General features: G+C 44.9%; 1 protein-coding gene across 1 annotated transcript in view; it reads left to right on the top strand.

Moving 5' to 3' along the window:
- The first annotated feature begins 1642 nt into the window (after positions 1–1642).
- Hephl1 (hephaestin like 1) overlaps positions 1643–21630 on the top strand; it is a 71864-nt gene continuing 51876 nt past the window's right edge. The window contains exons 1-2 of the mRNA XM_004661931.2: positions 1643–1812; positions 17145–17389. Coding sequence (XP_004661988.2) covers positions 1643–1812; positions 17145–17389 — 415 coding nt within the window. The remainder of the gene's footprint in view (positions 1813–17144; positions 17390–21630) is intronic.

Genomic DNA, 21630 nt, shown 5'->3' with positions numbered 1-21630 from the left:
AGCCACCTTTCATTTGCCAGTGGTGCTAATTGACAAATTCATGGAAATTTTTGAGGTTCTAGATGAAGACTAGAACTGAGTGATAGGAAAGCATGCTGTTGGAATTATCCTACTAGAGTCCTTGACAGAGAAACAAATCTATACACCAAAACTGTCAAAAGCCTGTCTAGGAAACAGTCTATATTCAGTCTGTGTCTTATTAAGAGATTATACTAGCTGGGCATGGTTGCATGCTTTTAATCCCAGCTCTTGGAAGACAGAGGTAGGAGGATCACTGTGAGTTTGAGGCCAGTTTGGGACTACAGAATGAATTCTAGGTGAGCCTGGGCTAGAGATCTTACCTCAGAAAGACAAAAAAGAAAAAGCAAGAGATAATAGTTCAAGACCTATCTATGGAATATCTATAGGATATGTGCAACTTACAAAGAAAGAGCTCCCTTACTTGAAATTTGAGGAAGGCATGGGGGATGGAACTTTGGGAAAGAAAAGTGAGAAGAAAGCAGAAGAAAGTTGGGTGCTAAGCAGGAAGAAAAAGCTTTCATATCTACTGCTGAGCACCGATTGTGGCAGGCACACTGCAGACATGTCTTCAATTTTCTTAAGAATTCCTCAATCCTTTTTCATAGACAGAGGCCTGGAGTAAGTAACTCCTCACTGCCAAGAATTTGGCAGGCAGTGGGATTCAGGTTTAAACCCAAGTTCATCCATCTTCAAAACCCAGGAGGCTGTGTCCTTCCTGTGGCTGCTAGCTTAGGGCAGCTCTTCATGAGGATCACACTGGCACTCTTCCAAGGTTGAACAAGGTCTCTTTCAACATTGATATTCTAGGTCACAGCTCAGAGCAGACAGAACAACATTCCCGACACCTTTTTACCCAAAGACCTGCTGCTGCAATTTGTCGTCATGACGTTGTGGGGGTACTTCTCTGATTCTGCCCCTCATCATGACTGGGGGAATGGCAGCATGTAAGACTTTAGCTGACCTGGGCAGCCGAGCTCCTCTGCTTTGTTGGTGGGGTTTGATAGGACTTGGGGGAGATGGATCGGTGAGTTAATGTAGCAGTGGTGGGGCTTTACAGTGTTGCTATGAACTTTATGATGTGACTCGCTTGTTTCATGTAGCCTCATAAAACGTGCTGGAGGGTGATTACATCACTCCATCTGCCTTCCTGACAGAGACCATAGGTGAGCCCTTCCACAGTGATTGGAGTACTCCTTGATGCGCCTCTCAGGCCAGCCCATCTTTCTGATCCTACCGTGGCTCTGTAATAGATGCGGAGAACAGAAGAGGCAGGAAGGACTCATCAGCCCTAGTTGTCACCCTACCATTCCGCAGAAAGATGAATGACTCATGTCAGAGCAGAGTACCAAAAACTGCTCAGAAACAGGCCTGTTTTGCTTGGGCAGTAAATGAATAAGCCAGTTACACACGTAGGTAGTTGGCAAAAGTAGTGTCGTCATAGCAACTCTCCCATAGAGCTAGCCCCACTTTACACAAGTTGTCAGCCTCTGTCCCAACCCCAAACTACCTGAGGAGGAGGAGTTGCGCCTCATCTATTCCTTATTTATAACGCGCTCTGAGTGAGGGGAGGGACTAACAGGGTTGAGTCCTCACGGGCTGCCTGCCCAGGTCACATCCACAAATGCCTCAGAAGCAGCTGCCTGGCTGCATCCTTCTCTTCACATTCCTGGGTCTGTCTGGGCTGGTTGGTGCAGTTACCAGAACATACCATATTGGCATTGTGGAAGAATACTGGAACTATGTACCTCAAGGGAAGGATGTTATCACTGGAAAGAGCTTCTCAGAAGACAAGTGAGTGAACCTGGGTCTTCCAGACTCCCGGGCCTGGCTTCTTTTTGACTCTGCATGGGGAAGGCTGCGTTCTTCGGGTGGTTATGATGGAGGTGAGCAGGTTGAGATGAGTAGAAGGGTTTGTTTTTGTTTGGGGAGCCCTAGCATGGGTGGATCTGTAACTTGTAAGAAAACCTACTAACTCTACTGATTCATTGAGCTGTCTGCTCACCTTGACTGTGAGGAGACATACACAGCTACGTGTTTTTCCTGTACGAGGACAGTCTTCCTCGGCAGATTCCAGAGGGTCCTGGAATACATTTTCAAGGGCAAAACTTACTGAAATCTGAAAATTCTTTTGAAAGTTCTTAGTGCCAAATCCAAACTTTCTTAGTTTTATTTTTAGAATGAAGCATGATAACTAGAGATAACTATATGTTATAATTTGCTTTAGTAATGCAATATTTAAAATAAGGGGTGGTTATGATAGATGCCATTGGTACTTATGAATTTCTCTGCATCTACTTAGAACACTTGTTCCAACTTTGATTGATTCATCTCAGCACCTTGACATAGTTGGGAGAGATGGTATTGAAGTATCTTATGCTTCTTATTTTTAATTTTTGCAGAGGATAGCCCTCACTTCTAGGGTCAAATATTTTAAATATATTATCTGTTTTTTTGATTACCCTCTGAAGTCACTTCCTGGCTCTAAAAGCTGTATTATGTATTGTTAATTTTGTGGCCTGTAGGACATCCTCGGAGATGATTTGGCAACTACTGCTGGGTAACTGCATGAGTGCTTCTTTCTTTCTCTTTTTTAAATATTTATTTATGTGAGAGAGAAAGAAACAGACAGAAAGAGAATGGGTGCATCAGGGACTATAGCCACTGCAAACGAACTCTGGATGCATGTACCACCTAGTGCACCTGGCTGTACATGGATACTGGGAAATCCAACCTGGATCCTTGGGCTTTGTGGGAAAGTGCCTTAACTGCTAAACATTCCTCCAGCCCACATATTTCTTGTCAGGCAGATTCCATGACATTCAACATATGTATCCTAGTTGTTAAAGACAGGTTATTTTCTTAAGTTCAGGGGGAGCATGGGCTTTGCCAATAAGTCTTTCAGAGCCAAATCTCCCTGTCCTGGGGGAAAGACCAAAGATCTAGTTGGCTTGGACATTCAGCTTCCTGCCTTTCTAGCACAATGGTGGCAGTCACGTTTTCTGAAGAACCATGATGCTCCTGCCAAGTTGGCTGTCAAGGACTTTCCCTTAGACTATGTACTGGGAAGTTTGGTGTCTGTAGGTTATTTCCAAAGAAAGTTCTTGATATATTTCAATCCCCCCATCTTCTGAGCATCGTGGTGGTCGTCTTTAATTTGGCAAGTGGACATGGAATTAACAAGTATCTTAACCAGAAAGTAGACATTTCTAAGAATGGGGATCCACAGCCTGAGAGAGTAGTCACTAGAAAATGACCAATGTGAACAGCTACCGGCAATTGAAATGTTCTGAGTTTAGTGAGACATTTTCAAACTAAATGTGACATTGAACATTGCTACACACTTGAGTAAAAAGTGCAGAAATTGAATATTTATCTGAAAATATTCATGTCTATTTAGCCATCTGTGGGAATTTATCCTGTCCAAGGTCTTCTAGAGACTGCTAAGTCACTTCTGCCTGCAAACGTTCTTATTCCCATTTGACCAAGGCTATGAGATTGAATACTTGCTGGAACTCACTGGGTGAGTGCCATACCAAACACATGGCTTTGGTGCCAGGGGCTGTGTTTCCTCTTGGCATGCACCTGCTTCTTGGCAAAGTTGATCATTCCCCACTGAGTTAAACCCAGCTTTGGCAGAACCCAGGTATGTCAGTAGTAAAAACTTTCTAGAAAGTCCTGATTCTTACCAAAGGTACATTTAATCTCACTTGACACTCTTCTCAGAGAATTGTTGAAAACAATCACAAATGGTCAGTGACCAATGGACTTCCCCTGAGTTTATTCATAATCCCAAAGGTACCTTAAATACTCAAAAACTAAAATACTATTTCCATTATGACAGCTATAGGCAGAAAGGATGGCTTTCTGTTAACCATTTCATCTGGAAGGTGATGCTTTGAGGAAAGTGGGAAAATAACATGTATGAGGATTCTTACATTTAAAAAGAAAGTAGGCAGAGAGCTGGTTAGAGCAAGGTGGTCTCACAAACGCCATGGTTCAGTGTGTGCGACCCCTGGTCTGGGAGCAGCCGGCATGCTAAGAGGTCACATTCAGAATGTCCAGACTCCAAGACATTTCTTTTGGGTGTGCAGAGGGCAGTGTCTGTGTGGGACCTGGCTGCCTCTTGAAGGAGCACAGGCAGGCCCACGACGCTCACTGGGAAGTTACAGTGGCTTGGGCAAGTGGCTCGGGACATGGCGGTGGCTGGCTGCTGCCTATGCTCGTGTCTACAGAATATATCCTAGATGCACGAGATGATGCCACAATGGAGGGACATGGATGGAGCCAGCATGCTGTACCCCTTCCCTGAGGTAGAAAGGAGTGGTTTTATTGGTCTTCTCACCTCAGCATGGCTAGAACCCATCCTGTCAGCTTGATGTGTTGAACACAAACTTAGACAGATGTCTACTGTAAAGCTGACCCACAGAGGCAGGTGCCCACTGTCCTATGGAGAGTAGCGACATCTTCACCTGGGATCTAGAGACCTGACTGCAGGTGCTTCGTCTGCCTCAACTTGCTGTGCGACCTGGGACATGTCACCTTATCTCTTTGAATTCCTCAGTGTGTCTAAAGGGAATTGAAATATAATGTCTTGTCACCTGAGCATCAAATATAATTTCTGAAACTCAGTGAAAGAAATTCTACTTGATTTGCCAATCCCAGAAAGAGTCTTGCACAGTGGTGAATGAAAGTAAAGAACTGATTTGCAAATGTCCAGCCTTGAATCTTAAGCCAGAAAAGACCTAGGAATGAGAGTGTTGATATGGGACCATTTTGTAGTATTCTTTATTTTACATTGTTCCTTTGTTTTTCTCTCTTAACTACCTCCAGCTCCTGACCTCATCACTTGTAAAGCTCTTCCAACAGTACTAGCTTGATTGACCTGTTTCCCTCCTTACACATTCAGGGTCTTTCTCACACACTTGCATGTAGTGTGGTTTTTTTTTTTTCCCTCTCCTTTTTTTGCATTTGTTTGAAATACTTCAGCTTCTTCTGTGCTGGAGTAAAATGCCATGGTGGCAGAAGGGAAGGTCCCCATGTATTTAATAATCCTCTTTCTCCACGTTGTCAGTGGCAATATATCATGGGACACAGAGTGAAAGGCCAGATATTTGGAACCCCTAAAGCCAAAACAATAAACTTTATCAATATGGCTGTTCTGCTTGCTTTACCTTTGAATAAAAGAAATGGGCAAAAACTAAGAGAACAGAAGGGTGAAATGTCAACATTTCAGTAATGTAAAAATATTCAAATGCCAAAACTTGGTAGCACTGAGATCCTCATAAACTCTGATGCATAAGATGAGATGAGAAATAAATTGAAACATTCTTGCTGAGGCTTAGTAGCAGCCAGATGATACAATGAACTTTCCAATTTGGTACTGTGGTTTAATCATAGTGTTCAAAATCTTCCTGGGAGTATAATCACTAATATTTCCTAGCTAGGATAGAATTTCAGATTTAGAAAAACCTTATCCAGATAAACACATCCCTTCCCTCCTCCTTGCACTTAATGGGGCCACTGGGCTCCTTTGATTTGCCTGGGGATGGTGTCAGCATTTTGATCCATTCATGCCAGTCCTGCTCAGGCTCATAAAGTACTTAATTAAGGTATGACTGTGCTTCAGTGGTAAAGCCTAGTCTTTAATGGTCCCTGAGTGGGTCACCTTAGTTCAAGCTTAAATTTTTACCACAGGTATCATTAGGCAAGCGACATGCATGCAGCTGAATTCTTTTTTTTTTTTTTTTTTGGTGGTTTTTCAAGGTAGGGTCTCACTCTAGCTCAGACTGACCTGGAATTCACTATGGAGTCTCAGGGTGGCCTTGAACTCACGGTGATCCTCTTACCTCTGTCTCCTGAGTGCTGGGATTACAGGCGTGTGCCACCATGCCCGGCTGTAGCTGAATTCTTCTCAGTGGAACATGGGGGTTCCTGTGGGTGCAATCTGATGGCCATTGCAGCCCTGGACCTAACTGTGGTTGACTCTTGCCCAAATCCTCAGTTTGGAGGGCCTACCACAGAGATTTTACATCATGACAGCAGCCCAGGTGGTGGGTCCGGGTTTCAAGTGCTTTCGAGAAGCATCCCTCTGACAGACATGAGAGAGGTCATCTTTGTGAAAGAAAAGCCAATGAGGAGAAACAACACAGTAGAGGGGAGGCTTTTTGTAAAGTATGACATGAAAGGGAAGGATATCACCTCAGCACTTGTTTGCTGAAAATATGGTGACAATCTCAATTCTTATCAGTCCCAAAAGTCTTGGATTGCACATGTCAATAAATGATTGGTTTAGGCTCCCAAATAAGACTGGAATATAGCAAGTTAAACAAATGAGGATTTTGTGTCTGCATGAAAAGAAACAAAGAAGAGTTAGTCCAGACTGGCATGAGGTGGTCTTAAGAGCTTTTCTACCTCTTTGCAATCCTTAGCACGTGGCTTCTTTCCATAAGGGTTCTTATGGTCACAGGATGGCTTTTAGAACTCCAGCCAGCAGGTGTGTGTTCCAAGAAGGAAGAGAAGAAGGGGAGGTAGAAAGTGGCATAACCCTGCTGCACCTGCCTCTAAGGGGCTCTCATGGAGATCCTAGGCAACCAGCTGAGAGTGCAGCTCAATGGTAGAGCACTTGCCTAGTGTGTGGAAGAAACCCTCCCCAACGAATTCTGCTCCATCTCATGGGATAGTCATAAGTGTAAAGGAGACTTGAGAATAAAGCCATTCAGTATGTGCTTTCTGTCAGCAAAAGATGGGATTCAATTCTTCTGCTAAAAAGGAGAGAAGCATAAATAATGCAAGGAGCTGGAAGCCCTTGCCCCACTCCCACCTCTTCTGTTTCTCACCAATCAGAAGCACCTCCTTTGACCCTTCCACCTTTTCCAGCCTCTGTAGAGCAGGGCCCCAAGGACTGGCAGGCAGGTCCTGGAAAACACACAGGTAATGGTTATGAGCCCCAGACTCCTTACCTTCTTACTATGTTCAACATATTGTTCTCAAAGCTTAGTATTCCACAGTAGAGTCACCTGACTTCTGTCCCTGGACCAGGATATGTAGGGATGGCTTCACCAGTTATGTGTGCTTAGTGTTGCAGTCCGGTTCGCATTGCTGGTAGAAATCACCCAACCAAGAGCAGCTTCTGGGAAAAAGAGGTTTATTTGGCTTACAGGCTCGAGGGGAAGCTCCACGATGGCAGGGGAAAACGATGGCATGAGCAGAGGGTGGACATCACCCCCTGGCCAATATAAGATGGACCACAGCAACAGGAGGGTGTGCCAAACACTGGCATGGGGAAACTGGCTATAAAGCCCATAAGCCCGCCCCCAACAATACACTCCCTCCAGGAGGCATTAATTCCCAAATCTCCATCAGCTGGGAACCTAGCATTCAGAACACCTAGGTTTATGGGGGACACCTGAATCAAACCACCACATTCCGCCCCTGGCCCCCATAAACTGATATCCATGCATGATGTAAAATACAATGCATTCAGTCTGACTTTAAAAGTCCCCATAGTTTTTATCAATCTCAATGATGTTCATACATCCCCATAGTTCAAGAACTTTTAACTGAGCCATAATACCAAAATATAACCTCAAAAAACCCAGAATGGCACAGAATAAATATTCACACTGCAAAAGATGGCATTGGGCATAGCAAAGAAACATTCAACCAATACGAGATTTAAAATAACCAGGGCAAACATCAAACTCTATAGCTTCAAGTCCAGCAACTCTAGCCAGTGACAAATCTTCAAGTCCAATAATTCTAACCAGCAACAAGTCTCTGGCATTCCAATTCCGCCCCTCCAGCTAGGCTACCCACAGTCCTGGAAAACTTCATGGGGACCGGCAGCTCCTCGGCAGCCATCTCATGGTCCCAGCATCTCCACTGGGTCTCCACTGCAAGCCACGGTTCATCCTCATGGCCCCATGGGGTCTCTATGCAGGCAACCAGCAAACCCGCTTCACACTGCCCATGGCCATTTTCAAAACACAAGACCGTGTTGCAAACTCAATGGCCCTCTTTCCAGCATTTCTTATACTCCACAATACCAGGTAGGTGCCAATTTGTTAATCCAGGGGGGAATAAAGCAGACTTTGAAGAACAGGACACTCCTTGAGCACTCAGACCCCTTCAAAAGAGTTGACATTCTTCTTGTTGCCCTGGCGCAGGTCAGCTAGCCCAGTCTCAAAGGTTGTTATCTCTCAGTTGCAGCTGAACGGGCAATAGTTCACCCAAAGATTTTTCTTTCTGTGCCATATCCCTCTGCACACACCAGTTCATTTCTACGCTAAGCAACCCTGCACAACTTCTTAAGACATGGGCACAAGAGCAAGCTTCTCACACAAACTGCTAGCCCAGTCCAGGCACAGCTCTTTCTCACCCTCATAAACCAAACCTCACAGTCCATAGTTCTTACTGCCTTCAGGTCTTGCAGCTCAGACCAGAATAGTCCATCAGGCTGTACTTACAGCACTGCAAGGCATCTCTTAGGCCAAGGTTTCAACTCCTTCCACTTTCCTCTTGAAAATCAGCTACAAAAGGCTGAAGCCACACAGTCAGGTGTCTAGCAGCAATCCCACTCCTTGGTACCACTTTACTGTTGCAGTCCGGTTTGCCTTGCTGGTAGAAATCACCCAATAAGAGTAGCTTCTGGGAAAAAGAGATTTATTTTGGCTTACAGGCTCGAGGGGAAGCTCCACGATGGCAGGGAAAAATGATGGCATGAGCAGAGGGTGGACATCACCCCCTGGCCAACAGAAGATGGATCACAGCAACAGGAGGGTGTGCCATATACTGGCATGGGGAAACTGGCTATAAAGCCCATAAGCCCGCCCCCAACAATACACTCCCTCCAGGAGGCATTAATTCCCAAATCTCCATCAGCTGGGAACCTAGCATTCAGAACACCTAGGTTTATGGGGGACACCTGAATCAAACCACCACACTTAGCAAGGGTCTGAGTTGAGATGTCATGGGATGTTACTGAATCTCTCTTTGGTTGAGTATTCTCTTCAGTAAAACGGGGATGATGGTACTGGCCTCAGGGCAAATTAGTATCCTGTGCTGTGTATCAAATGGCTAGAAACTAGGTGGATTCAAACACCAGCAATTTACTCTTTCCCAGTTCTGGAAGCCACAGGTCTAAAATGAAGGTCAAACCATTGTCTCTTGAGGCTACAAGGGGGAAAAATGCCATTCCTTCTTTTTTTTCTTTAAGGCAAGCCCAACAAACTGGTCATTTCTTATGCAAGAGAGGAGCGAGCGAGCAAGAAAGAGAGAGAGAGAGAGAGAGAGAGAGAGAGAGAGAGAGAGAGAGAGAAATTGGCATGCCAGGGCCTCCAGCCTGTAATCAAACTCCAGACACATGCTTCACCTTGTACACATGTGCAAACTGTGCATTTGCATCACCATGTGCATCTGGCTTATTTGGGATCTGAAGAGTCAAACATGAGTCCTTAGGCTTCACAGGCAAGTGCCTTAACCACTAAGCAATCTCTCCAGCCCCATTCCTTATCTCTTGAAGTGCTGATGCCTTCTAGCATTCCTTAGCTTGTGACCATATGGCCCCAATCTCTGCTTCCATTTTCATAATGAATGATCACTCTTCTATCTCAAGAAATTCTAGAAACCAAGGGCTCTGTGAGACAGACTTAAGTGACTTACTTTCTTTTCTGAGAGCTTTGCCAGAAGTGATCAAAGCTACCATTGCCAGGCCCTGTATAAGAGCTTGCATAACCCTCAAGATGGCTATAGCAGGGTCACTGGTTACAATCCATGCCTCTCATGCTCAGAGATGTTAAGTCACTTTCCCAAGTTGGAAACTTAGATTCAATTTCATTCTCTTTCTATTTTACTATGTAGGTGTTTTTATTTTTAAACATATGTTTCCTGAGGGGCTTCTGTAGACATGAACTGTGGCAAGATGGTGCCCTGAGTGCCTTAAGTGGTGCCAGGGAGATCAGGATGAAAGAAATGCACAGGAGCACATGACCCACATGGCTTGAACAACCACCAATCTAATTAGAGAAGGTGTGCCTTCTGAGTGCTAATGTGTAATCTGTCTCCACTCTTTTTGCCAAGTAGCACTTATCCAAGTCTGGTCCTCTTTGCTCTTCAGTGGGTAACATCTTTTTTCAAGCTCAGACGACATTATGTGTCCTCATTATGACTACAGAGATCTCACAATCTGCTTTGACTACACCTTGTGCTGACATCAAATTTTGGTTCCTCTTTACCTCACAACCACACACTACCTGACATTCAGGCCTCACACATAATAATTGGCTCTAAATATGTAAAACTATGTGCTGTTATTTATTCTCCAATGCATATGGTTTGATTATCCAAGCAGATGGGGAATCTCTTGAGTATAGGGATTGAGATTAACATACCTTGGCCCCACTTCTAATTTTATGCCCCATAGTTAGCAGGTGCTCAACACTTCCTTCATGATAAACAATGGGAAAATGACCCCACTAAAGCATCTGGGAAAGGAATCGTAAGTGAGGTCACATATGACTTTTGGGACATGAAATCCACAGAGACTAACCTGGAAGTCTACTTTGGCACTGTTGAGATGAATGCTGGGCTAGGATTTTCCTGACCATGGTCAATCTTGTCTGCTGGAAGGTGGCTTCCATCATGATATTGCCCCTTGGCACCTTATCTTTAAGGGTTTGCCCATGCGAAACTTCTGGACTCCAAAAGATTCCTTCACAGTATGAAGCAGATGCTTCTGGATTGTAGATGGCATCTTTAGAGAGCCTCCCTCAAGTGAGTCTACTTCTTAGGGAAGGTTCACACCTTTAGCACTCATAGGAGCTGGGTTCCATCCTGTGATTTCAAACACACAATGTATACTTGTGGTGTGTTTGCTGTGTGGGCACTGAATTTTTCTCTTCTAGTTCCTCCACATTTTCATCCCTTCCTTCCTCTCTTCCTTCCTTCCTTCCTTCCTTCCTTCCTTCCTTCCTTCCTTCCTTCCTTCCTTCCTTCCTTCCTTCCTCCCTCCCTCCCTCCCTCCCTCCCTCCCTCCCTCCCTCCCTCCCTTCCTTCCTTCCTTCCTTCCTTCCTTCCTTCCTTCCTCTCTTATTTTCCCTCTTACCCTTCCTTCATTTCTTCTTTCTTGACTGGGCCTCAGGTAGACCAGGCTGGATTTGAACTTTTAAATCTTTCTGCCTCTATCTGCCAGTTGCTGAAATCACAAGCATGAGCTACCAGGCTTTCCCCTTTTCTCAGTTACTCTCAACATTTTTCAGTCCAATGGCTAGATATAGTATTGGTTTTCTACCAAGTATGATAAAGATGTGACTTCCAAATTCAGATGCACATTGTATCATTCACAACAGGGACAATAAGCAGGCTTCACAGTTAGGGGCTTCCTCTCACAAATGTTTACTTCTCACCACCCATACCCAGAGGGCTGTACCCTCCAAAGACAGTCTGCCCTGAGCAGGAATTTCTGGCTGCTTTGATCTTGAGGCATCACTTGTGGATAGGGAGGCCTCCTGGCAGCCAAGGGACAGAGGGTCTTGTAATGACAATTAAATGTCCTGGCCCAGAAATGCACACTTGTCACTTCCATTCACAGTCCACCTGCTGGGAATTCCTTAGCTCCAGTGAAAGTAAAGGCAAGATCTTTGCATCCCCCTTTTGTGAAAAGAAGGGTCAGGTGGTAAGTTCTGGAACACTCTACTGCAAGAACCATCTGATGGGCTTGAGAAAAATAAACCATGACCTTGCCACTTGAAAGTTTGATTCAGCCACCCTAGAACAGGGCATGGCAACCTAAAACTGGCAAATGTTCCCACTGACTCTGATGCAGATGCTGTGTAGGTAACGTTTGGGGATAGTTGCTGTAGAAACCCTAACCCCTCCTGAGGTGACTACTAGCTGTCTCTGTGACAGGATTTACACATATGTGTCCAGGAACCTGCAAAACAAGTCACCATGTCATTCAGCAGTAAAGTATTCTGCATGGGTGACAGGTGCTGTGGAAGCCAGTGCACATCTTCTTCCCCACAATGCTCCATTTCACCTCTTGTTCAGGTGGCTTTGCCAGACAGACTACAGTAATACCTGGGCTCCTGAAGATGATGGAGAAGCATTAGGCAGGACGGGGGTCAGGACATTCTAGAAGCAGCCGTGTGCATGGGAGGGTGTGAGCACATCTACTTACATGCATCCATGTGTGTGTACACTAGTGCACATGCTCTCGTGTGTGCCGAGGCAGGATGAAGTGTGGAGGGTCTTCCCACAGAGCCTGATGGAGTGGCTGGGATGCATGAATAGCCTCATTATAGTTTTTACCCAGCAGGCTGAACCCAGAGAACACACTGGTCATTCTAAATCTGTCATTGCCCTACAGGGTGACCCAGTGTCTGCTATAACTAGGCAATTCTGCCTACGCTGGTGCTACTTAGGTGGATCATGAATGATTCATTTTTTCCTCCTCCTTTTGAATAGCCTGTTCAATTAGGAGTGGTACTCATCTGTTAGTTAGCAGTGTTTTTAAAACAGTAGCTTAAATATATTAGAAGTATTATTATCATTTTTTTTACATAAGCCAGATCTAAAGGTTGACAGTCATCAGGGTACAATGTTTCCCTTTGGCTTTCCATTCCATTTTTATCCCTAAAGAGTGACCCTCTTCCTCATTAACTAAAAATGGCTCTGGGTGTCCAGTCACCATGTTTTCATTTCAGGTATGAATAAAAGAGAAGAGCAGGAAAAAAGAGGCCTATTCCAAGCGAGTGGAGAAGTGCCACTAAGTGACTTTTGCTTACATCTCACTGGTTGAAATAGATTGTCTGACCAGCCTAAGCTGGACATGAGGCTGAAATGTAGCAGATTCTACTACTAAAGTGCCTGGATCGGGCATTCAGATGTCTATCCCATTTTCCTGTAAAGGCTTTCCGTCATCCAGAGCAGAGGAGGGAAGACACTTGCAGGCTCAGCCAAGGGGACTCAGACTGTGCACAGATGGATTCGAGACCTCAGTCCCAATGCCTGGAGGAGGCTTGGTGGGTCAGAAGCAGAGCAGGGATTTTCTCTCTTCAGTTCAGTGAGCAGGGCCAGGCTTGTGGTCAAAGAGGCCAGAGCCCTGGAGGAGAACTGACTTTAACAGCATCGTGCTTTACAGTGGCAACTTTGTTTTAGGAGCTTGGAAGATATGCAAGAGAATATTGGCACCTCAATGTCCAAACAGCTGAGGCCATCTTTTCTAAGCAACATGTGAGATGTTTTTAAACTATGAAAGTGAACTGGTAGGTACAGAGCAAACCCAGTCGACAGTATAAAGGAGGGTGAATAATTAAACTTGTCCCCCTATCTCCTACCTGTGGCTTCAGTCTTTACCCCCAGGGGAGATGCTTTGTTAGTTCCCTGACACTGCCCACGTGTCTTCTTTCACAAGTCATATGCATACTGAAAACCCACAAGGGTCATTAGACTTTACACCTTGGTCTGCTTCCTGTTTTCCTTAGTATGTTGGTGAGTGTGCCATATTGGCGTCCACATGGCATGAATGCGCCATCCTGTATTTGCGCAGGTGCTAGCTGAGGCACATTTCCATCTTCTACTCTTGCTCTCAGAGCCATCCTCTGACTTTAGATGGGACTCCTGTCCTGCTGGTCCCGTCATGTACGTTGGAAGGTGGATGCAGGTTGCTGCTTCCCAGAGGTCTGGCCTGGGTATGTAACTCTTCTCTGGGCAGGGTGCTGACTCCAGGTCAGGCCTTGCTGTTCTCTGGGCAGGGTCTGCATCCTCCATGAGAGTCCTTCCCCTTCATCCTAGCAGCGTCCCGCCCTGGCCTAGCACCAAGAGCAGGGAGGTGACACATTGCAGGCTCTGGGCTGGTGGTAAGTACCACACTCATCCAAGTGACACACGCAGAGAGGTTTGTTCAGTCCTTACTTGGAGGAGAGGCTGAGTACTGAGGAGGAGAGAAAGTGACATGGAGGCAGCTCCTTTGCTACAGTCCAAAGGAGCCTGAGAGCTGCCACCATATTACTGGGACGTGCCAAGTTGCCTGCCCTTGGTGCCACACTCAAAAACCCTGAAACATCATGTTGCCCATCTGTCTGGTTTGTGAACAGTGAGAAGAGCAACTCTCCCATCTCCACAGCAGACACCTGTGTGATCATGTCATTCATCCCATCTGCTCCACCACAGCCTTGTCTCCTGTTCTAAGTGATCACTACCGATCAGTTAGATTTGGAGCATAAGATAGAGTCTATCTGCCATCTTGGGCCTGGAAGATAGTTGGTCCCAAACATGGTGACAAAAGCTATTCTGCAAATCTTATTATTATTATTTTTTTGGTTGCTGTTTGTTTGGTTTAGATTCCAACATCAGTAAGTACCAGATCTTTCAGGGAATTTGCAACAGAAAGTTAGGCATTAGGTCATCAGACTGTTAGGAATAAAAAAGCTAGTTGAAGGAGTTTTATTTTCAATAAACTCACAAGCCAGGATGGACTTATCTTACTTTAACACGTTTTGGAAAATACTGTTACTAGTGTTTGAACAGAGCACAGAAATACAAAGCAGAAGTATTTGAACTGATCTTAAAGGATGCTTGGCTGGCAGAAAATGAGCTAGACACTGAAACCCAGGAAAAAGAATGCATGTAAGTCTCCAAAGGCAAAGGATGTCGTATTTGTTGCATTCCTTATTGTTTGTTGTTGTCATTTAAAAAAAAAAATCCCTGAAAGGAAATGGAGAGGTGGCTTAGTGTTTAAGGTGCTTGTCTGTGAAGCCTAATGACCCAGGCTCCATTTCTCAGTCCCCGCATAAGCCACATGTACAAGGCAGGGCATGTGTGTGGAGTTTGTTTGCAGTGGCTGGAGATCCTGGCGTGCCCAGTCTCTCTCTCTCTCCTGATCTCTATCTGCCTCCTCCCCGCTCTGCTTCTTCCCTCCTCTCTCTCAAATAAATGAATAAATAGGATATTTAAAAAATTAGCAAATCCTTGAAAGAAGTAATTAAGGGAGGAAGAGTTTGTGTCATCATTTCAGAGATATAGTCCATCATGGCGAGGAAGGGATGAGAGCCTGAGCTGGCAGAGAGCTGTCACATCTCGGTGGGCCAGGAAGTGGAGAGAACTCTGGCTGTCACTGTACTGTCCTATAACCCTAGGTCCCACAATGACAGGGTTCTACATTCTTCCAAACAGCTCCACCAGCTGGGGAACAGGTGTTCAAATGCACGAGACCCTGGGGAGGGGGCATTTCACATTCAAGCGGTGTGTTCTGTAGAGTGAAGAAGCATGAGGATCTAAGGTGGGGGGTGAAGAGAAAAGAAATGAGGCTGGGAAGGAAAGCAGTGGCTGATTGTGTGGAAAAGGACCCCTACTGGAACCTTCTCCCCAGCTTCACTCAGGTGTCTTCTCCATCTACCACAATTCTTCAATAGCCTGGGAGGTTTCTCATCTGTTCACTGCAGGATGGATGCCTGGCTACTTGACATGTGAACTTTTAGCTCCATCACCCTTAGACATCTGTACATATTAGTTACTTTAATTGGTGCTGTGACCAAATATAAGGAAGAAAAGGGTTTATTCTCACTTACAGTTCCAAGGGCTACATTTTGTCATGGCAAGGATGGCACAGTGACAGTCACGGAGGCACGCTTATCACATTGTACCCACAGTCAGGAAGCAAAAGGAGAAGGCTAGGCTATAAAACCTCAAGCCTGCCCCAAGTGACCCATCTCTTCCAGTAAAGTTTTACCTCCAAAATGTTCCACAACTTTCCAAACAGAACATCAGTTAAGCATGTGAGCCAGGGAGAGGGAGGAACATCTTTCATAGTCAAACCACAAGAGTGAACAAAGTCATCACTTAGACCCAAGATTGCTGGAGTTCTGTAGTGGAAATTGCTTCAGTGCTAGCATCTGAATCAACATCATACTAACATTTCACAGTCTTTGAGAGGAAATGAAGATAAGCCTCCAGGTTACTTTAACTTTTGAAACTACGGTGTTTTTCCTGATCTTAATGAAACCAGTGAAAATCTGCTGGGATAATGCCAGGGCTGCATCAGTCTCACCGCAGTGATAGAGCACCAGGCAACTTGGTTGCTGACAGTAGGCATGCCACCTCCCCTGCCACAGGAGCCCCTGTGACGCACACGGGATGAGAACGGGAAGGCTGCGCTCCTGGATCTAAGAACTGAGTGTGGGCTGCGCTGCCCGACTCCACAATGTCCACATTAGCCTTTGCCTTCTCCTTGGCTTGGTTCCCGGGCAGCATATTGCTTCCTCTAGGAAATTTCCCCTGGCCTGTTTTCCACTCTACTTAGACAGCCCCGAACGTAATCTGTGTTCTCATAACTCACCCTTCCAGAGTGAGAGTTCCTTCAAGACAGGGCCTGTATCTGTTGTATCAATCACTCGGATAACATTTCATCAGCTGCTGTTTTGTACCGTTACCTAATTTTCTCATGATTGTATTTAAATCTCTTTTGTATCCATCGTACAGACCCTCCAAGGTACTGGGGTTGCTGTGGGGATGCAGTGAGGGAGGGCATAGTAAGTGTTGTCGAACAAAAAACTGCAGGGGAGTGTAACTTCATTTTTTTTTTTTTTTTGGCATGTATGTGTGTGGTTTGCTTGCATGTTGTGTTTTGTGTGTGTGTATGTGTGGGTGCCCGTGTGTGTGTGTGTGTGTGTGTGTGCCTTTGCAAGCCAGAGGCTGACATCAGGTGGCTTACTTGACTGACCCCTCTTCATTTGCTGAGGAAGGGTCTCTCACTTCACCCCGAGCCTGTCTCTGCCTTCCAAGCACTGAGTTTACAGCCCACTGTCTTGCTCACCCAGCATTTTCACTGGTATTCACTCCAGCCCTCATGTTTGTGTGGCCAAAGCTTTACCCACTGAGGCATCACCCCAGCCTTCAGAATTCTTTACTTTTGTTCTAGTTTGTCTGTGAATGTGCCTTTTGACCTGTCAGTTAGACACACCTTGTTCCCATGGATGTAAATACAGGGTGATCTCACTGGCGGTGCAGAGGTTACAGGTTATGGTGAGCATGAAGTGAAAATAATAATGGAGTTATTTCATTAAAGGGGCACTCTCCAGGTTTCTGTTTGAATTTCAACTAGAACATATTTTCTTCCTTACCTTTAGACTTGCAACCTTATTTCTCGAAAGAGGACCCAATAGGATAGGCAGCATCTACAAAAAGGCGGTGTACAGGCACTTCACAGATGAGACCTACTCCAAGGAAATCCCCAAGCCCGCCTGGCTCGGCTTCCTGGGCCCTATCCTGAGGGCTGAAGTGGGAGATGTGATTATCATTCACCTAAAGAACTTTGCCTCCCGGCCCTTCTCCTTGCATCCACACGGTGTTTTCTACAACAAAGACTCGGAAGGTAATGATGGTTTGTTGCTGGGGCTCTTGTTTCTATCTCACAGGAAAGATGACTGTGATGTACACCGCTGGTCCCAACACTGACTCCACATGTCCACTTGTCTCTCTGCATCTCCAGCGGTATCCCCCTCTTTTTCTGTTTTTATTCCCCCTTCTTTCCATTCTTCTTCCTTTCTCCTGCCTCCTCTTTGTGTACCGGAGTGTAGACATGTGTGCGCCATGACCCTCAAGTGAAGGTCAGAGGACACCTTGCTTGAGGAGGCACTCTCCTCGCTCACCACTGTCATCACGGGACCAGCTGGCCCTTGAGCAGATCCTCCTGTCTCCACTTCCACTTCCCCAGAAGCCATGCTGGAATGACAGACGCCCATCACAGCGTCCCGCTGTATGAGTGCTGGGGATCTGAACTCAGGCACACATGCTCATGCAGTGTTTTATGCACTGAGCCATCTCCCCAGACCCCTTTTCTGTCTGAGATGGGGCTTCATGTAGCTCAGGCTGGCCTAGAATTTGCTGAGTAGCTGATACTGACTTTAAGCTTCTGATCCTTCTGTCTCTACTTCCTAAGGGCTGAGATTACGGATGTGCAGTGCTGGGGATGGAGCCTGGGGCTCTGTGTCTATTAGATAAGCACTCTAACGACTGAGTCCTAATCTTTTTTGCACATCTTAATGTTAACATAGAGCTGTTGAGTGTTAGGCCTAACCATCCCTCCCCCCCATCAGAAACAGAAATGGCTTGAAGCCTAAGGACCCTGGTTCAATCCCTCAAACCAATGTAAGCCAGATGCACAAGGGGGCACATGCATCTGTAGTTTGTTTGCAGTGGCTAGAGGCCCTGATGTACCCTCCTCTCTTCCTCTCTATCTGCATCTTCCTCTCAAATAAATAAATGAAATATTTTAAAAAATTAACTGGAATTTTTAGATTTTTGAGATAGAAATATTTCTCAGATGTCAGAATTTTTTAAAATATTTTATTTTAATTAATTTATTTGACAGAGAAAGAGGGAGACAGAGAGAGAGAGAGAGAGAGAGAGAGAGAGAATGGGCGTGCCAGGGCCTCCAGCCACTTCAAACAAACTCCAGATGCATGTGCCCCCTTGGGCATCTGGCTAACGTGAGTCCTGGGGTATCAAACCCTGGTCCTTTGGCTTTGCAGGCAAATACCTTAACCGCTAAGCCATTCCTCCAGCCCAGATGTCAGAATTTTTTTGTGGTTAAGTTTTCTATTATGAAGCTGGGTGTAGTGGTGCATGCCCTTATCCTAGCACTTGGGAGGCAGAGATAGGAGGATTGCCATGAGTTTGAGGCCATGCTGAGACTACACAGTAAATTCCAGGTCAGCCTGGGCTAGAATGAGACCGTACCTCAAAACAACAACAACAAAGTTTTCTATTATGATGACAAATATCTAAGATAAATCAACTCATAAAGAGGAAAGATTTATTTTGGAGGTTTGGCCTAGGACCCATTGGCCTGGTAGCTTTGGGGCCTGTGCAGCACATGGCAGAGCAGAACGGCTTACTTCATGGGCAAGAGGAGCAAAGAGACAGGAAGAAGAAGCTGGGACACACTGCCCTCTTCTAGCACACCACCAATGACCCAGAGTCCTTCCACGAAATCTTATCTTCCCTGATAGCACCACTCTGGAGAACAGGCCTTTAACGCAGGTCCTTTGAGGTGGAAACTCTAGCAGCTCCCTCCACGCATTCTTGCTCCAGAGCAGGTGGAGCAGGTTGAATGATGCTCCACCTCCCAGAAGACCGTCCCCTGTGTCAGGCACAGCACCATTAACTCTGATGCAACCCACCATACTGTCATGGAGGAGCCAAGGCAGCCAAACTGGCTTGGCAGTTACCCCTGCCAGGTCCGCACACAGCCAAAGGAGGGAAGGCAGAGGATGCCCTTGGCAGCAGGACCGCCCTTCTTCTCAGTGGCCGGGATTTGACAATTCTTAGTTGCTGAAGATGGACACAAGACCTCATGCCAGGGGAAAACCTGAAGAAGTTTTGAAATCCAGGAGCTAACTTTTAATGTCTTTTTATTCATTATGGTTTTGTAAAAGTATTATTTATGGTTAGGTGGAAAGTAAAGATATTTTAAGATAGCTAAACCTGTCTTTTTAAATCGAGAAAGAATAGGAATATCTTTAAATCTTCAATTTTTGTCTTCTTTGCTCTGTATTTCTGAAAGGGGTGTCTTAGCAGAGGGGATGGTATCCTGACTCATCTAACCTGAAACCACAGATCCTTTCTAAAAAGATTGTTTCAGATACTCTGGACCTGGCCTTTCACCCATTTTCAGGTGTGTGGTCTGGCGGCAGTCACAAGTGTGGCGCTCCGTGCTCCCTATGTTCAGAGCTCTCCTCATCCCAAACGGAGACTCTGTTATCCACCTTGTTCCTTCGTCTCCCTACCCTGGTAATTTACATTCTGTCCACGAATTTGCCTTTTTGTATCAGTGGAGTCATGCCATATTTGTCCTTTTGTGTCTAGTTTATTTCACTCAGTTTATAAAGTCTTCTTGTCTGTGCATATGTCACTGTTTTCATCCATCTGTTGGTAAAGGCTTGAGTTGTCTCCACCTTTTGGTGATTCTTTTAGCATTTGAAAGCCTGAGTTCTTGCATCAGAAAAGGTTGTATGCACTCACAATTGGAAGTCAGTTTAAAGGATGGCTTAGTGGTTATGTGCTTGTCTGTGAAGCCTAACGACCCCGGTTCGAGGCTCAGTTCCCCAGGACCCATGTTAGCCAGATGCACAAGGGGGCGCACGTGTCTGGAGTTCATTTGTGGTGGCTGGAAGCCCTGGCGCTCTCATTCTCTGTCTGTCTCTATCTGCCTCTTTCTCTCTCTGTCTGTCGCTCTTAAATAAATAAACAAAAAAAATAAAAAAAAAAGAAAATTCAAATCAAACTAATTTGAGATTCAATCTCACCCCAGCCAGAATGGCTAGCATCAAAAAAATCGAATGACAAGTCAGGCATAGTAGAGCATTTTTTGTTCCCAGTACTTGGGAGACAGAGGTAGAAAGATTGTTGTGAGCTTCAGACCAGCTTGAGACTACATAGTGAATTCTAGGTCAGCCTGGGCTACAGTGAAACCCTACCTTAAAAAAACAAACAAAAAAATCTAGACAACAAATGCGGGTAAGGATGGAAAAAGAAGCCTTATTCATTACTGGCAGGAGATTAAATTTGTGCAGTCACTCTATAAATCAGTTTGAAGGTTTCTCAAAAAAAATAAATAAATAAACTTAGAGCTGTGTATGGTGGTGCATGTCTTTAATCCCAGCATTTAGGAGGATCTTGTGAGTCTGAGGCCAGGCTGAAACTACATAGTGAATTCCAGGTCAGCCTAGGCTAGAGCAAACCTTACCAAAACCCCCCAAACAAACAAACAAACAAAAACCCAACAAAAATCCACCAAAAACAAAAACACAAACAAACAACAAATAAACAAAAAACCCTAAAACTAGAACTACCACAGGACCTAGCTATACCACTGTTATGCATACCTCCAAAGGACTGGATATTCTACTGCAGAAATAGATACTTGCTCATCCATGTTTACTGCTGCTCTATTCATAATTGCAAGAAAACGAAATCAGTTCAGATGTCCATCAATAAGACAAATTGATAATGAAAATGTAGTGCATACGTACAACAGAATTTTACTAAGCTTAAGTAAAAATGAAATCATGTAATTTGTAAGAAAATGAATGGGATTGGAAAATATATTGTGAGATATCCCAGGCTGAGACAGACAAGCATCGTATGTTCTTTGTCATATGGGGATCACAACTTCCTAATTATATATATGTGTGTGTGTGTGTGTATGTGTGTGTGTGTGTGTGTGTGTGTGTGTGTGTGTTTGTGTGACAGTGAGTGTGTAGAGACACCAGGAAATTAGAAAGAAGACCTTTAGAGAGGGAAAAGAGGCTTAAAGGGAGAGAAATGGGGAATTTAAGTAGAACATATATGATATTAAAGTGGAAGGGGCAATACTGGGATGGGAAGGTTTGAACAGAGATTTGGGCAGAGAGATGAGGGAAGGAGGAACTTAGGGGAGGAGCAACCAAAGCTATGTATGAAAATGCCAGCTACCTTGTAATCTAATTAAAAATAAAATTAAATAAGTCAAGCAATTAGTTATATAATTAAATAATTTCTTACATAATTTTTATTAGAAATTTTTCTATAAATATATTACCAGGTATGTCTATACATAAGTATGTATGCTAC

The sequence above is a fragment of the Jaculus jaculus genome, chromosome 3 (genome assembly GCF_020740685.1).
Source record: "Jaculus jaculus isolate mJacJac1 chromosome 3, mJacJac1.mat.Y.cur, whole genome shotgun sequence".
NCBI classification, from domain to species: domain Eukaryota; kingdom Metazoa; phylum Chordata; class Mammalia; order Rodentia; family Dipodidae; genus Jaculus; species Jaculus jaculus.
The sequence above is the reverse complement of the archived record's forward strand: the minus strand, read 5'-3'. Positions and strand labels throughout refer to the sequence as shown.